This window comes from Colletotrichum acutatum (genome assembly GCF_030867785.1).
Source record: "Colletotrichum acutatum strain CBS 112980 chromosome Unknown BDZ83scaffold_13, whole genome shotgun sequence".
In the NCBI taxonomy this organism is placed as follows: Eukaryota; Fungi; Ascomycota; class Sordariomycetes; order Glomerellales; family Glomerellaceae; genus Colletotrichum; species Colletotrichum acutatum.
In genome coordinates this window covers 288,398-300,585 of record NW_026849007.1, presented here as the reverse complement: position 1 = coordinate 300,585, position 12,188 = coordinate 288,398, and the positions used below count along the sequence as shown (strand labels likewise).

The following is a 12,188-nucleotide window of genomic DNA, read 5'->3' as shown; positions in this document are numbered from 1 at the left end:
GGATCATCGAGGCCGTTGAAGATGTATTAATCGACTACATATGGTGACAGGTTAATCTCTACTGACTAAAGCGCCAGCTGATTCCCACACACTCATCAAACTGACCCATATTTCACTCTTGGGCAAGCAAAGGAAGCCAGTTGAGCAGTGTTCTGGCCGTATAGCCCGCACAGCTACACTTGCGCCACCAGGTGTTCTTGGCATATTCCATCAACAATCTCTGCCATGTGCTGTCTTTTCGGATGAGTGCCAGGTAGATAGAAGACTTTATAGGCCCTTCCAATCCCAGTCCTGGCACCAGCAACAGCAGGCGTCTTCCTTGGTCGGTTGGTCAGGACAAACTGTGGAATGGTCACAGGTCGACATTCAATTACAGCCGCGTTACAGCCTGCTTTCGACAGCATACAAGTCCGAGTTTGCAAACGATCCCAGCAAATGCGCCAAAGTAACCGCCGAGAGATGTAGTCACACCGTTGTTGAGCTCTTTCCTGCCACCATTCTGGTCATTCAGACGTGCCTTGGTTGTATATCCTGTTGCTACCTAACGACGGTGATGCTAAAAGCTGAATTTTTACATCAGTCTTTGATATAACCAGGCATCCGAGCCTATTGCCTTTATAAATCTGGAGGTGTAGAGGAAAGAACCTGGATACATCGTCTCCCTATTCTTCAAAAGGTCGCGCTGCAGCTTGCCCATTGCCCAAAGGGCAGACGGCGCGCGCACTTACCGTGCGGAGGCATTCTATGTTCCTCCCAATCCCCTCCTCATTAGAAATCATCTCCAGCTCCCGAATCGATCATTTTCAGGTATCTCAGCCACGGTCTTCAGGCCCGCTATCGCAGTAGTTTATCCGAGCCCATCCTTGAGGCTCTCAAGCTCGCATCCTCGTCAACGCCCAAAGGTATAGAGACCCCATTTTGCCCCTTGGGAATCGTGAAAGATGCCATAACCAACATTCTCAGATATCCGACTACATATCCAGCGGAAGCTCCAAACAAACGATTCTATACCCATTGCGCTTCTTATTCTCGCCGCCGCAACGGGCTTACCATGCACATTGACCTTTTTCTGGGAATGACTTACATATCCTTTCTCAGGAATCACAAAATAGGCTTCTCAGAGGTTCTCGGTGAAAACCAGCCTGCTTTTTTGAAAAGCGACGCTCGATGACGCTGAAGTCGCTCGCCTGCCCTCATGCCCAGCGCATACGGCGGAAGTCATCCCCACTCCATTCGTCAAGCCTCGTGATATCATGCGCCAAGATAAATACGGCGATTCATGTACAAAACATAAGAGCAAGACATAAATCTAGAAGACAGCGTCTCACACGAGCGCCGAGGGAGCTGGGCGGTGATTAAAGGTGGAGAATACTAGCTGACTTCACACAGCGTCGCCCAGAACCTTGAGTTGCCATAATCTCATCTGGTTGTTTTCAACTTGAAAGTCCGGGTCTTCTATCCAGGGCACGCATGCCCGGAACCTCTAAAAGCAGTGTCAAAAGTTGTTTTTTTTTGGTCAGGAAGCCTTGACGTCCTCCGTGTCCCCACTATTTCCATTGCCCAAAGTTTCGCCTACCAATGACGATCAAGCTTTTCCCAACATTAGAAACACTATCCCCAGCAGCAGTCAACTCATCCACGCAAAAAACTTGCTATCCATCGCTACCGCCGCGTCCGACGTACAAACCTTTCCTCGAAACTCAAGAAATCTCACCAGAAGAGGCTGTCATTCTCGTGTCTATCTTGTCTTCTTCTGGCGCTCCTCGAAAAGCTGGGTTGGAAGTACCGTGCCTCTCTCTACATAAGGGCCCCCTTAAATCACACCCGCCAACAACCCGCATTCCCACTCCATCTCACATTACCCTCGGCCTCGCCATAGACCAGATGTTCAAGTAAGCTCATCCACACCACGACCCTCACCTCCACCCCCCCCCCCCCTCCCCGCGTTCCCGCTCCCTTTCCCACGGCCCCCAAACTCGGAAACCTAAAGTCCTTCTGATACCATACTAACAAACCCCCGTCCCGCTCCAATAGGGCATACAAGAACCTCACCCCAAAGACCCGCCTGGGCTTCGGGGTCGCGGTCCTGGCCTGGGGCGGCGCGGGACTCTACTTCTCCGACCGGGCCGAAGAAAAGTACCAGCCCACGCCCGAGGAGAAGGCCGTCGTCGACAAGTACGTCCCCAAGGTCACCGTCGTCGATAGGTCCGAATGAAGTGAGTGAGCGAGCAGGATGTTCATTCTCAGGGAAGATGACTGGTCTTGTTATTGAGGACAGAAGACATAGTGTCTCTACTCCGCATTGTCTACGAGATTAAGAAACTGTCTTCACTGGATGGTAAGAAGATTAGACATGTCCAAGGTGGTTGAGTTTATACAGTCGAGTCGATTTTTGCAGTTTCTAATGTCTAAGTTCATGCTACTAGTTCAAAAGAACAATGAAAAACTGTGCTGGCAGTGTTGCCTCTGCATCTCGTTTGTTTTTCTTCGTTGTCGCGATAAAAGGACGAGTACCACCCATTTTGAGACATCTAACATTAGACCAGACCAGCCTAGCCACGCAAACCGCCGAAACAAGTCATTATGAGCGAAAAGCCATGAATATCGTGACAACCTCATCGGGCCACCGCTGGTGCCACCCGAGAGCCTCCCAAGTTCTATCTGATCGCAGTCTAATGCAGTGCCAACTCCACCTCCCCGTCTATCGCATGAAACCACCCGCCACAAGATGCATATCAGAAGTAACCACCGTCAATCCGGCTTTGATGCAAGAGGGAATCGAGATGCTTTTCCGCAACAAAGCATATGAGTTGATGAGAACGGATCCGTGAGGAAACAAAACAGAAATGGTGGAAATGAGTAAAAAGAAACAAAACGCCGACCAAATGCAGTAGGTTTTTTTTTTGTGAATGTCAAAGCATGCCGCCGCCCGTTGTGCCGATGTTCGTTTGCACAGAAGGTATGCCTGGATCCTCCACCACCGCCGGAAGAGGTTTGAAAAGTCGCGCCATGTCGAGTGTCAGATTCGACACTCCAAAATCCTTGTCGATCTCTCCAACCGATCCCATATCCTCACCCCTAGACGCCCCGTCCGACATTACCCACGCCTTCACCGACTTCAATAGTTGCATCACCTGCATGAAACGCGCATCCGACTCCATCTGCAGCTCTGATGACCGGGTATGCTTCAACAGGTACTTGGCAAGCCAGTAGAAATGGATGCCGTCCCTAGAGAAACCATACCTACGGACGTTCTTTGCTGATCCAGGAGGGAATTGGTTGACCATGTCGGTATCCCAGTTGGTCTTGAACTTTTGCAAAGCCATGCGGAATGATTCGTGCACATGTACCGGAATGCCCTGCAAAGCGGGATCAACAGGTGTTGCCCTGCCGCTGTTGATGCCGTTGTCTGATCCACCATTCACCATCCAGTCGCTCATTGGTGGAGTTGCGTAACCCTTCATCACGGCACTGCCGTCCAATTGAGCTCGTCGGATCAAGGACAGAATGGCGTGTATCAAGATGAACTTTCCGTACAGGTTCGTTCTGCCTGGCTGAATCTGGTAGGACCCGTGAAGCAAAGCTTGGAGAGCATAGTCCATTTCCGGTTGCTTGCTGCGCCGTGTTCCGTTTGGATTCTTTTGCTGTGCCAACTCATCTCCATGTAAGCCCAGAGCATCCTCGCAATCCTTCTTCGTCCGTGCGTCCCAAGCTGCATCATCAGATGGCAGCGGGATGTGCATCTCGAAGCTGTCTAGTTGAGACTGGGCGTTGAAATAAAGTTCCATGGCGGAGTTGCAGAGAAGGATGATGTGCATCAGGCGTATCCGCTTTTCCTGTTCAACCCACACACCCCAATCGAATGTGGAGACATCGAAGTTCTGAGGGGTAAAGTTGCTCTGGTGCAGCGGACTGAAGAGGGGCATGCTAGTGGAGACCTCCAACAGACGAAGACGACGAGTCTGCTCCGCCATGGCTGGGAAAATCTCACGAGCGCTCTCACGATGCTGTGGTGTACTATTCCAGATCAGCAGAATTTGGAGCAGCATCACGGCCTGGAGTTGCTCAAGGTCGCGGTGACCGTTACTTGAGGCACCAGCGTCAGCGTTACCATTCTGCTGTTGGCCCACCGAGTTGGCCAAGAACTGCACGTCGCGAACAAGTGCGGACCTAAGGAAATTCATCATGTCGCGCACGTGATCTGGGGAAAGACGGTCAGAGTAGCAGGCGCCCATACAGCACATGCCAGCCAGCAAGCCAGTATAGGCTTCCATAATGCGGAAGGTGGGTGTGTGGAGAATGGGAAAATGGACATGGAAATGAGTGTACTTTTCCAAGAAGTCGCGTATGTTTTCGGCGGAGAAGTATAAGTTGAAGCCGGCGCTTTCATCGGTAATCGGGGAACCTGGAGGGTAAAAGAAGTTGAGGATCTGGTTGGAGAGATGGGTAAAGGGGTCTTGGATCGATGGCGGCACATCCCAGGTCGAGAAAAATAGGGAATCGGGGTGGTTGGAGTGGCCAAGGGGACCTTCTGTACTTTCGACGCCGGTATTAGGCTCTGGTTTGGTTGCGATCTGCGTCTGTCCAAGATTAGGGGGGAATTGAGTATGATTTGCGTAGGTTTGTTGCGCACCAGCCTGGAACATTTGAGACCAATCAAGGCCCGATTGTTGGTTCGAGTTCGACCCGCCATACATGGACATTCCATTTTGACCCGGGGGCATATTGTAGTTTTGCATCTGTTGATTCATATTGGGCGTCATGGAGCTAGGGACATTGCCGTTGTATGCCTGCTCGAAGTTGCCACCTCGGCCAGAAGCATCCATGACAGATCCTGTCAAATCCCGTCTGTCTTGGTTACTGCCATTATCAAGCCTAGTCAGGCTGCTGGCGCGCGACAACTGACTCTGATCGTTCGCAAGGTTGCTCATCCCGTCCGACACAGGCATCATACCAAAAGGCTGAACCATGCCATCCGCAGGCATGTTACCCAGACCATTGAGGTGGTTCAGACCGCCATCCTGACCAAGAGCCGCCTTCTGCACAGCAGCGTTCTTCTTGACATGAGCCTGAGGGTGAGACAAGTGACTAGCACCAGTCGGGTTACCTCGGCGAATAGAGCACTTCTGGAAGTGACGCTTGAGAATGTCACTTCGCGAGAAAGTGTCGCGACAAAGCACACACATGTAGGGGCGGTCGCCCGTGTCTATTCATATGCCATGTCAGCAAAGGGAATAAGCTGCGTGAGTTAGTAGTGGATTGCAACTTACGGCGCAGAAGGTGACGCTTCAAGTGCTTGGCGTGCAAGTAGGTCTTGGTGCAGTGAGGACAAGGGAACTTGCCATCGGCATCCTTGACCGGGATCACAGTGCTCTTGGTGTTGCCGGCGCCAGCGGGAGTAGCGGCAGGGCGGCCAGGAGCGCTGGGGAGAATGCCACGGCGACCCTGAGAGCCAACGACGTGTGTAGGCTGGTCAGCCTCGCCCATGCCACCAGGCATGACACCGCCAGGGCCGTAGGGAGAGTTCATACCGGGCTGGGGCATGACACCGCCAGCGGGCATGGGACGCAGGACAGGAGGAACGCGTCCAGACGCGGGGGCAGGCGCGATGGGCTGCGGGTGAGAAGAAGCCATCGTGGTCTGGGGCAGCATGGACGGAGTGCCGTACGCCTGAGGCGGGGGAGGGTACTGGCCCATCTGCTGGTACGGACCGCGAGGCTGCTGCTGCTGCTGCTGCTGCTGAGGCTGGTACGGCGGCATGTTGTTCTGGGAGCCCGGAGTGTTGGGCGTCGCAGGAGTGCGAGGTGTGTGAGGGTTGCTGCCGTACATTTGGTTCATGGCGGCGGAGGTCTGCGGCTGCAGAGGCGGCAGAGTCTGGTGAGGCAGCGGGGAGTTGGTGTGTTGAAGTTGATGAGGCGTGATGGCGGGGGGCGACGGGTAGGAGGCCGAGGTCGTGTTTATACCGTTGGTAGGGTACTGGGAAGCGTCCATGCTATCCGCGGCAGGTCTGTTGGCCTTTTGTCGAGACAAAGGCGCACAGAGCAGCTTGCTTGTTGCGAGATCGAGACGCGTTCTCACGTCTGTCTGTACGGGACTCGTCGAGGGCCTCGTGTTAAAATTTTGTGGGACAAGGACAGTCAAGTCGCCGACCCAGTTGAGATGTTGATGCAAGGGCGAGAAAGAAGTAAACTCGAGTGTAGTGATGCACAGTCGAGGAGTTCTTCAGGATAAGCTTTCCGCCAGACGAATGAAGGAAGTCGCGAACCCAAAGAAGACAACACGCGCAGAGAGGTGTTGTTTGTAAGGTGGACTTTCTGTGGTGGGATGAGGCTCCAGTTGATCCCGTTTGGAGGTGGTTTTGGGGAGGGTCGGGAGTGGAGCAGATGGGCCCCGATCCTTTTTATTTTTTTTTCTCTCGCGTTGGTCTTCGGCAAGAAAAAAAAAAGCTGTCAGGTACCTGGTGCCGCCGAGAGGGGTGTTGAAGGAGGGAGGGGGTGTGGGTGGGAAGAAAAAAGTGGTCTTGCCGGGGTGGGTGCCGGGGTGGGTGCCGAGGGTGTGCGAGGCAGGAACCGTTGAGCAATGGTCACTCCGTCCAAAGAGGTGAAGGGGGGAAAAAAGGGAAGAAGTGGGTTTGGACGTCGCCCCTTCTGGGAGGAGTGGATCCGGTGTGGTCTTTATGAAGGGCCTTTTTCGGAGAAAGTGTGGGAGGTTGGCCGTTGGTCGGAATCCTGGTTGACGGATAATGGATCGGTAGGTGAGGAAGGGAAAGGTGGGCAGGAGGCAGACCAGGGTGGGATGGTGTGTACCGGTGGATTCTTCTTCCTTTTTGTGCAAGGAAGGCACGAAGGGCAGGCAGGATACTCCGATACAGTACGGTATTGATGCAGGTGACTGCGAATGGCACGTAGGTGATATTTTTGCTGAAGTTGTCGTGTAGATCAGGTAGAGTTTAACGAGCTCCTCGAGTTCTTGGGTAGTAGAGAAGAGAAGAGAAGACTTGGCCGAAGCAGAACAAGAAAGTTGGAGGTCACCGCGGTCCAAGATCAAAGCATCTGAGTGAGGTGCGAACGGTATGAAATTTGGGGGGGGGGGGTGGATGCGAAAATGAAAATCAGTATGGTGGGTGACTGAGGTGGACGTGGGAGGGTGACCCGTTTGGCTTTCTTTCCTTTTTTGCACTCAATCCACTTTGGGCTAAGGTAATAAATATCAGAGGATTTGCCGGATTCTTGCCTGTGTGTCCCGTTTCGAGGACTGATTCTCGGTGATGGAATTTTTGGTCGAGTCAGAGTCAGTCGTGCAGTCAAAGAATAGGTAAGCGGCAGCTGGATGACGAAGACGAACAAGAGGCAGGGCTCAATGGGCAGAGAAGAAGTGAAAGGTGGAAGGCAAAGGTAGGAAATTCCGAAAGAGAAGGAAATGTTCCTAGGCACACCTACACGCAGAAGGAAGAATAAATTACGCAGACAGCCCAGGACCGCGCAAAAGAAGGAGAGAGACGGGGAGAGACCGCGCGACAAGACGACAACAAGCTGTGCAGCAAGCCAGGAAGGTACAAGCACCCATGTTCCTTCCTGATTTCCAAGGGCAGTTGAGAAAATTTTGAGGAAGCGCCTGCCAATGCCTGCGTCTGCCTGGGCACGCCTGCCTCGAAGACCCGACCCTCGTTGTACACAGGGCGAGCACTGTATGGTCAGATCTACGGTGTATGCCCGCAGTCAAGCAGAAACGAGGCCCTTGAGGAATACCTGAGGTACGCGATTCAAGAGACGGTGGTGTGTGCTGGGAAACAGACACACGGGAGGGAATGGGGGAAAAAGGTGAGGTAATGCGAACTTGGGTGCTTGGTTCGGTCGACGTCCATGGTCACTTGTGCAGGCGAGTGTCAAAAATCGAACTAGCTGCACCTAGTAATCCATTCATGTCTGTTCGCCTGAGGAAGGCGGTACGGAACAAGATACCTGGCCGAGGGAACCTGTCAGTATTTGTACAGGGCTTACGCCTACCGTGACTGTGGTCTGCGACAGGGCGGTGACGCGAACCCTTTTTCTAACACCCTTCCATTTTCCTTTCCACCTGAGGTGCACCCGGTATCGCAGCTAGCTACCTCGGAATAAGGTATCTCGTCAACCACCGTATTTCCTTTCCGCTGCTCAGGGCCGGAATGGGTAGGTGCCTACGCAGGAGGTGAGACTGCGTGCGGTGTTAGTTTGGCGCTTCACAACCTAACGAGAGAGATGACCGGGAGAGAGGAAGTAGAGGTTGGCGGGAGAGAGAAACAGGCATAGCACTGTCAAGGCCTGCATTAGATCGGCTGGGCTATGCACTACTATATTATTATGCTCGACGCTGCCATGTTTTCCATGACTCTAAACGGTCGGTTGCACATCATATTTTTTCTGTGCGCCCTAGGTATCCTATTTACCTCACCTCACCGTATGTACATCGTGAGGAAGTAGTGCATAGGTTAGCGAGTAATGATCGAATGATTTAGCTGGTATCGAGTCACTTGTCTCACCGTCTGCTTTTACCGTAATATCAGTCTAATTCCCCGAGCAATGCTACATGCCTCGCGGTAGGTTCGTTATTAAACGCTGTTCCAATCTTCCAGGGAAACCCTCCCCTCGATAGTATCTCATGACTTCAGCCTTCAAAGCTCCCCAAAGGAGGGAAAAACATAAGGGAGGAAAAATGTCGCGAAAACAAGGACGGGACATTTAAACTTTCTCATCATTACCATCCAGATGACAGCCTTTTGCACGATTTCAGGGAGGCAAAGGTGGCAGCAAACAGGCCGGTACCTTGGTGGTTGGTACAGAGTTCCGTACGTTTCTTCAAGACGGTTCTCCTGCGGCGGTGCCATGCCATGCCAACCATGCCGTGCTAAGCCAAGGTAGTAGCGTCTGCCTGTCCGCCTTCCTTGCTTGAGATGCCCTGCCCTGGCGCTTGCCATGTCTTTCTATTGCCAGTTTGCCGTGGGCATGGGCGGAAAGAACTCCGCATCCGCACACCTTCCTGAAAATGAAACCGCATTCGAGCAAAAGGTCTGGCACGCTGGTTTACTGCACCTGCACCACTGTGTCGTGTCGCATTGGATTGGATTGTATCGTAAGAGCCTGAGGTGATTGAGCGAAGGCACAGTACGGAGTACGGATACTCTTCGTAGTTTCGTACTCGATGCTAATCTGTGCCTGCCGAGCATTTGTGGTTCCTTCCTTGTCGACTAGGAAGATGAAGTTGCTTGAGTCTTGTCCCGGTTTTATTTCCCTTCTTCGAATTCTTCCAATACTTCCATGACCCCCCTTTTTTTCCCACTTCCTTTGGTTCCCGTCCTGGTTGTCGTTCCTCGTGCGCCTTTGCCCCGAACCAGCAAGAAAGCATCCACCACCCTTCCCAACCCCCGGGTTCAGGAAGAGTACGTCTTGAGTTGGTACTCTGTGTAGAAAATTTGCTCTATCTTGACAGCGAGTGACCTTCCCACCACTCCCGCCATGTATCCGACCCAACTGAGATGGCTAGAGATCCATCTCTAACTTGCCCCTCCCTAGGGGCCCAGCAGTGAACAACGTCCATCATCGCACCTCATACCTTACCTTACTTCGTAGGGTCCACACACCCCGAACTGTCTGGCACTGCCGCCGTGCCGCTGTGGTTCCCACGCTGGCACGTTGCTGGCGGTGTCGTTCAGTGGCTTCTTCCCCCCAAAAAGAGACATGCCCTGTGCAGACTGCAGCATGCCACTCCCGCGATTGTGGTCCTAGTCTCCCACGACCATGCTCCTTTCGATTCCCGTCAGCTGGAGTAAGTGGCCTGTACGGAGTACTCCGTACCTAAGGTAAGGTAGGTACGGCCAACGGGTATGATGGATGGTGAGATTCCTTCCCCAAACCCAAGGAATATACAGGAGAAGTAAGGTATCCGCCAGAAGGAACAGCCGCCCGCCCGCCATCTCGACCCCTCCTCGTCCCTTCTCACTACCTTACGCCGTCAACCCCCCCCCCCCAAAAAAAAGGTCCCCTCCCCAATTCCCGTTTTCTTCAGGATGAGAATACCGTACGTGCGTGGGTGGATTCCGGGTTGGATTCCACCTGCAGGCCAGCACGCGCCAGCAGATGTGATGAACCCTTATTTTTGTCTTGATGCTGCCAATTGCACTTCAACATATCATACTGTATCGTATCGCTCTCTCACCACCATAACAGCCAGCGCACAGCTACTCGAAACAGCTTTTCATCCTCTCGGAGCCCTGCTTGCTCTCCGTATCTCGGCCTTCCTGGATGCCGCCCGGCTGTTTTCTTGTTACAATGCACTTGACACACCCACGACACACGATACACGCGGTTGAATCGCTCCAATTCGTCTTCTGGCGGCCTCTCCTACACCCAAAAGACGCCGGGGAAACACTCATCATTACGTCAACCCCTGCTAATCCTACCATCAACGCGAGCTTCGTTGCTCGTTCACATCGCTGACAGCCTGGACTATCCATGTCGCACCGTCTAGGTGGCCACACAATCATCAGAATTATCTTCGACGACACCCACACGAGCTCTCATCACCGACATTGACCATCCATACAGATTACAAACCATGCTACTACTCTGTACTCTGTACAGTACACACGGAAAATCCGCCGCTTCCAACAGTTCATGGCCATGGGTGTCCTTCCAATTGGGCAAGGTACATATCTCTGACCATGCTCGCCCAAAATTGATGAGACGATTGCCAACCCTGCAAGCGTCACGACCGCCGCACGCGAATCGACGTGGTATCGTTACTCTGCACTGCTGCAGTCCGGCCACGGCACGTTCAATGTATGGGTACCTGAAAAGGGCAGGGCAGGGTAGGGCACCTTGCTGCCCACTGCCTTGCTCGCCGCCTCGAGATCCGAGGTACCCGCCAGCTGCATCTTACGAGGATCTGCCCCTGCTCTATGGATGCACCAACCATGCAGATGCTCGCTGGGCGTGGGATACTGGGCGGCATTCAGACCTCTCTTCTCATTCGGGAACGCTTCTTGGCGGCACCTGCTGTCTGTCTGCTGCAGAACAAAAACACGCGCCAGGGATGTGGCTGCATACGCGGTATATTAAAACCGCGCACAAGTCAACTTTGATCTCATCTTCCTAGCCGTATGGATATACAGGCGATGGTCGGCTCGTTCTGACATCCCGAATGTACAGCAGCAGCAGCCTGCACGCGAGAGAAATAAGTAACCCCTGGGGTGGTGAGGAAACACGTCCGGTGGCCGGAGTGCGGACGAGCTCCGAGCTGCCTACTTGTCATATGGGTCGACTCAATCTTGACAGTCCAATGCGGCCGGCATCACGCCGATTGCACAAGTACGGATACATCACGACGATGTACAAGTAACGGAAAGCGGGGTCTTCGGGGCCGAGTACCGACAAAAACACTAGGAACCTCCACGCCAAGCGTTATCAACGAACCTCCTGGCCTCCAAGAGCATGCAGGGTCACGCTACTACGAACACGAATCGTCTGGCGCCATCGAAGAATAGATGGGCGATGGCTGCTGCTGGGCTAGAATGGAGCGTACACTGCTCTGGGTGATTCGCTACGGCAGTTCACAGCAGGCGTAACCGCCGCACCCTCCCAGTCATCACACTTCCTTCACTTTGACAGTATGACGTATGTCAAAATTCTTTGGCATGTTCTGTTGAGGGCAATGTTCGGACACCATGGCCGAAGCGTCCCAATCACACCCTGCATCCATCCTGTGCAACATGGAGGGCAGCATCAACCGCGGTGAGCTGCCAGCTGTCACGTATTGCCAGCTGCTTCTGCCACTCCGTCCATCTTTTGCACTTACTGATCGCAAGCAACGAGCATGAATCAATTGAGTATAGCCACTCGGGCTTCGCGAATTTACCGTCACCTATCGTCCAAAACTACTGTTTCGAGCCATCATGCCATCCAGCCTTGGAATTACACGATGGTCCAGCAGCGGCAGTGGCAATCATGTTGGAAGCAAGGCAACCCCTCGTTCGTCGAGCTGAGCACCCAAGTCCAGAAATTCTTTAGAACATCCAGAAACCCAGTGGTTCGACGGCCTTGAACTAAGGAGGCTGGGCAAACCTTCCTACCACGCTAGGTACTTGTCCTGGGTTTTCCGGTCCTGTCCCAGGGAGAAGGGGGCAGCGTGCGATAGTGAGAGATTAGGACGGCCGC

The 12,188-nt window shown here is 53.2% G+C and overlaps 2 protein-coding genes across 2 annotated transcripts; one reads left to right on the top strand and one right to left on the bottom strand.

The window, feature by feature from the left end:
• Window positions 1-1,884: 1,884 nt before the first annotated feature.
• BDZ83DRAFT_748577 (uncharacterized protein) lies at window positions 1,885-2,215 on the top strand (the record flags this gene model as incomplete). The annotated part of the gene is made up of 2 exons (XM_060513634.1): window positions 1,885-1,892; window positions 2,035-2,215. The coding sequence occupies 2 exons, from the start codon at window positions 1,885-1,887 to the stop codon at window positions 2,213-2,215; spliced, it is 189 nt and encodes a 62-aa protein (XP_060369181.1).
• Window positions 2,216-2,912: 697 nt separating this feature from the next.
• BDZ83DRAFT_716570 (uncharacterized protein) lies at window positions 2,913-5,991 on the bottom strand (the record flags this gene model as incomplete). Its single annotated transcript, XM_060511859.1, has 3 exons — window positions 2,913-4,201; window positions 4,247-5,206; window positions 5,271-5,991. The coding sequence occupies 3 exons, from the start codon at window positions 5,989-5,991 to the stop codon at window positions 2,913-2,915; spliced, it is 2,970 nt and encodes a 989-aa protein (XP_060369180.1).
• Window positions 5,992-12,188: the final 6,197 nt, after the last annotated feature.